This window comes from Procambarus clarkii, chromosome 44 (genome assembly GCF_040958095.1).
Source record: "Procambarus clarkii isolate CNS0578487 chromosome 44, FALCON_Pclarkii_2.0, whole genome shotgun sequence".
Lineage (NCBI taxonomy): Eukaryota > Metazoa > Arthropoda > Malacostraca > Decapoda > Cambaridae > Procambarus > Procambarus clarkii.
In genome coordinates this window covers 37,913,365-37,918,217 of record NC_091193.1, presented here as the reverse complement: position 1 = coordinate 37,918,217, position 4,853 = coordinate 37,913,365, and the positions used below count along the sequence as shown (strand labels likewise).

Below are 4,853 nucleotides of genomic sequence, written 5' to 3'. Positions count from 1 at the left end.
TCTTTCAGATCAGAGGCAAGGTTGTGTGGTCAGTGCAAGCGTGCACAACCAGTGGTAAGTGAAAGTTAACATCACTGAAGGATGCCAGGATCAGCCATAGGAACTTGCCGACATGCGCGTCAAGTAGACAGTTTGTAACGTTTTCTGCGTGATTTTACAGGAAGATAAGTGCGGATTTTCACACTGGAAAGTAGCTGAGAGAGAGCTCTCACTGCCTCAGTAATATGCATCCTTCTTGCGAAATTACAACCAACAGGTGCAGCTATCTCAGTAGAACTGTTACCTATAATGATGAGGTCAAGCCAGAAGAAGTCAAGCCAGAGGAGGTCAAGCCAGGGGGAGGTCAAGCCAGGGGAGGTCAAGCCAGAGGAGGTCAAGCCAGAGGAGGTCAAGCCAGAGGAGGTCAAGCCAGAGGAGGTCAAGCCAGGGGAGGTCAAGCCAGAGGAGATCAAGCAAAAGGTCAAGCCAGAGGAGGTCAAGCTAGAGGAAGTCAAGCCAGAGGAGGTCAAGCTAGAGGAGGTCAAGCCAGAAGTGATCAAGCCAGAAGTGATCAAGCCAGAGGAAGTCAAGCCAGAGGAGGTCAGAACAAAGCAGGCAAGGGCAGAAGAAGTTAAGAGAGATAAGATCCCGACTTTGGAGGTCAAAATAAATGGAAACATGGCAATGTAGGTCAAGAGAGGTCACGTTACGACATTTATGGTCACGGCAGAGAAGATGATTAATCAGTCTCCGTGGTGTAGTGGTAAGACACTCGCCTGGCGTTCCGCGAGCGCTATGTCATGGGTTCGTATCCTGGCCAGGGAGGATTTACTGGGCGCAAATCCTTAACTGTAGCCTTTAACGCAACAGTAAAATGTGTACTTGGATGAAAAAAACGATTCATCGCGGCGGGGATCGTATTCCAGGGACCTGCCCGAAACGCTACGCGTTCTAGTGGCTGTACAAGAATGTAACAACTCTTGTATATATAAAAAAAAAAAAAAAAAAATTATAACAGACGGGTTCAGGTCTCTCTCTCTCTCTCTCTCTCTCTCTCTCTCTCTCTCTCTCTCTCTCTCTCTCTCTCTCTCTCTCTCCTGCATATATATGTCCAAAGTTATAGACTTGTAAAGCATTCCTTAATATACGAAAGTACTTAAGGAAATTCCTGTTTCAATTCTTCCTCCGTGGTCTGACACTGTCACATTTTTCTTCACGTGTTAATTTTCATGATTTACGCGAACACACACACTCACATACAGACATTATATATATATATATATATATATATATATATATATATATATATATATATATATATATATATATATATATATATATATATATATATATATATATATATATATATATATATGTGTGTGTGTGTGTGTGTGTGTGTGTGTGTACTCACCTAGTTGTGTTTGCGAGGGTTGAGCTCTGGCTCTTTGGTCCCGCCTCTCAACCGCCATTCAACAGGTGTACAGATTCCTGAGCCTATTGGGCTCTATCATATCTACACTTGAAACTGTGTATGGAGTCAGCCTCCACCACATCTCTTCCTAGTGCATTCCATTTGTCCACCACTCTGACACTAAAAAAGTTCTTTCTAATATCTCTGTGGCTCATTTGGGCACTCAGTTTCCACCTGTGTCCCCTTGTACGTGTTCCCCTTGTGCTAAATAGACTGTCTTTATCTACCCTATCAATTCCCTTCAGAATCTTGAATGTGGTGATCATGTCCCCCCTAACTCTTCTGTCTTCCAGCGAAGTGAGGTTTAATTCCCGTAGTCTCTCCTCGTAGCTCATACCTCTCAGCTCGGGTACTAGTCTGGTGGCAAACCTTTGAACTTTTTCCAGTTTAGTCTTATCCTTGATTAGATATGGACTCCATGCTGGGGCTGCATACTCCAGGATTGGCCTGACATATGTGGTATACAGAGTTTTAAATGATTCTTTACACAAGTTTCTGAATGCCGTTCGTATGTTGGCCAGCCTGGCATATGCCGCTGATGTTATTCGCTTGATATGTGCTACAGGAGACAGGTCTGGCGTGATATCAACCCCCAAGTCTTTTTCCTTCTCTGACTCCTGAAGAAGTGTGTGTGTGTGTGTGTGTGTGTGTGTGTGTGTGTGTGTGTGTGTGTGTGGGTGTGTGAGTGTGTGGTTAAATATGACCAAAAAGGTAAGATTAAGAATTCAAACACGAATTTTCTCAATATTTCTTATTTTTCTTCACTCTGTTGATGGTAATTGAAAAATCAATTCTCCAAAATTCATTTTTATTTCTAGTCTGACGCGATGCCCATATGAAGTATCAGAAGATACAATTGACGATTTACTATAAAACCAAAAAAACCACCAACCTACTCATAAAAAACTCTCCAGACACAAACCAGAACGCCTTAAAGGAGACTAACGTCGTCTATGCCTTCAAATGCCCTCTTGGGGACTGTAAGCTCCAAAAAACCCAGTATATAGGCAAGACAACAACATCTCTTTCCAGGCGATTAACAATGCATAAGCAACAGGGCTCCATTAAGGAACGTATAATCTCTTCCCACAACCAGACCATCACCAGAGAAATCTTAACAAACAACACAGAAATCATCGATAGATACAGCGATAGCATGAGGCTCGACATTTGCGAGGCACACACATCAAAAAGTCAACATCAGCAATCAGCAGCCAATTAATGCACAATATATTCTACCCACTTTAAGACTCCGTACCAATATAGAAGCATCAAGAGGAAGTATGGACCGATAGGCTCTTTGCAGTTACTTTCCTTCTTATGTTCTCTTATCCAACAGATACCCATTGTTTCGTGTTCTATCATGTGTTGTCATACGTTTGATTACCTCACCCAGAACTGTTGTACCATATCACTTCACCCTAATGCGAGTATAAATATGGAAGTAAATGGCGTGTTTACAGGTTACAGTTGTGTGTGTAAACTAAAGTCTTTGAAAATGTAATAGGTAATTACGAAACGCTTACAAGCGTCGAGTCAGACTAGAAATAAAAATGTATTTTGGAGAAATGATTTTTCAATTACTATCGTCAGTAAGAAGAAACATAAGAAATATTAAGAAAATTCGTGTTAGAATTATTAATCTTAACTTTTCGTACATATTTAACAACAAATATATATATATATATATATATATATATATATATATATATATATATATATATATATATATATATATATATATATATATATATATATATATATATATATGTCGTGCCTAGTAGCCAAAATGCACTTCTCAGCCTATTATGCAAGGCCCGATTTGCCTAATAAGCCAAGTTTTCATGAATTAATATATTTTCTCTAATTTTTTTCTTATGAAATGATAAAGCTACCCATTTCATTATGTATGAGGTAAATTTTGTTTTATTTGAGTTAAAATTAATGTAGATATATGACCGAACCTAACCAACCCTACCTAACCTAACCTAACCTAACCTATCTTTATAGGTTAGGTTAGGTTAGGTAGCCGAAAAAGTTAGGTTAGGTTAGGTTAGGTAGGTTAGGTAGTCGAAAAACAATTAATTCATGAAAACTTGGCTTATTAGGCAAATCGGGCTTTGAATAGTAGGCTGAGAAGTGCGTTCTGGCTACTAGGTACGACATATATATATATATATATATATATATATATATATATATATATATATATATATATATATATATATATATATATATATATATATATATACTGAGGACCAAGTCACTCTCCTAAATCTGGGTATAAACTGTCACGTTATGTCCAGACCAAGTGAGATGGCCCGGAAAGTGGAGTTGGAGATCCTGTTGGACGACATATTCGACCTCGAGACACAAAAGAAGGTCACCTGAAAAAAAAACGCCATGCAACCTCTGAAGAGCTACTAGTACAAACACAGCAGCTACAAGTACCAACACAGCAGCTACTAGTACCAACACAGCAGCTACAAGTACCAACACAGCAGCTACTAGTACAAACACAGCAGCTACAAGTAACAACACAGCAGCTACAAGTACCAACACAGCAGCTACTAGTACAAACACAGCAGCTACAAGTACCAACACAGCAGCTACTAGTACCAACACAGCAGCTACAAGTACCAACACAGCAGCTACTAGTACAAACACAGCAGCTACAAGTACCAACACAGCAGCTACTAGTACCAACACAGCAGCTACAAGTACCAACACAGCAGCTACTAGTACAAACACAGCAGCTACAAGTACCAACACAGCAGCTACTAGTACCAACACAGCAGCTACTAGTACCAACACAGCAGCTACAAGTACCAACACAGCAGCTACTAGTACCAACACAGCAGCTACAAGTACCAACACAGCAGCTACTAGTACAAACACAGCAGCTACAAGTACCAACACAGCAGCTACTAGTACCAACACAGCAGCTACAAGTACCAACACAGCAGCTACTAGTACAAACACAGCAGCTACAAGTACCAACACAGCAGCTACTAGTACCAACACAGCAGCTACTAGTACCAACACAGCAGCTACAAGTACCAACAGAGCAGCTACTAGTACCAACACAGCAGCTACAAGTACCAACACAGCAGCTACTAGTACAAACACAGCAGCTACAAGTAACAACACAGCAGCTACAAGTACCAACACAGCAGCTACAAGTACCAACACAGCAGCTACTAGTACAAACACAGCAGCTACAAGTACCAACACAGCAGCTACAAGTACCAACACAGCAGCTACAAGTACCAACACAGCAGCTACAAGTACCAACACAGCAGCTACTAGTACAAACACAGCAGCTACAAGTACCAACACAGCAGCTACAAGTACCAACACAGCAGCTACTAGTACCAACACAGCAGCTACAAGTACCAACACA

General features: G+C 40.7%; 1 protein-coding gene across 1 annotated transcript; it reads left to right on the top strand.

Annotated features, from left to right (window-relative positions):
- The first annotated feature begins 291 nt into the window (after nt 1–291).
- On the top strand, nt 292–669 carry LOC138350231 (rhoptry surface protein CERLI2-like). Its single transcript, XM_069300584.1, has one exon. It carries the CDS (start codon nt 292–294, stop codon nt 667–669), a length of 378 nt encoding a protein of 125 aa, XP_069156685.1.
- Nucleotides 670–4,853: the final 4,184 nt, after the last annotated feature.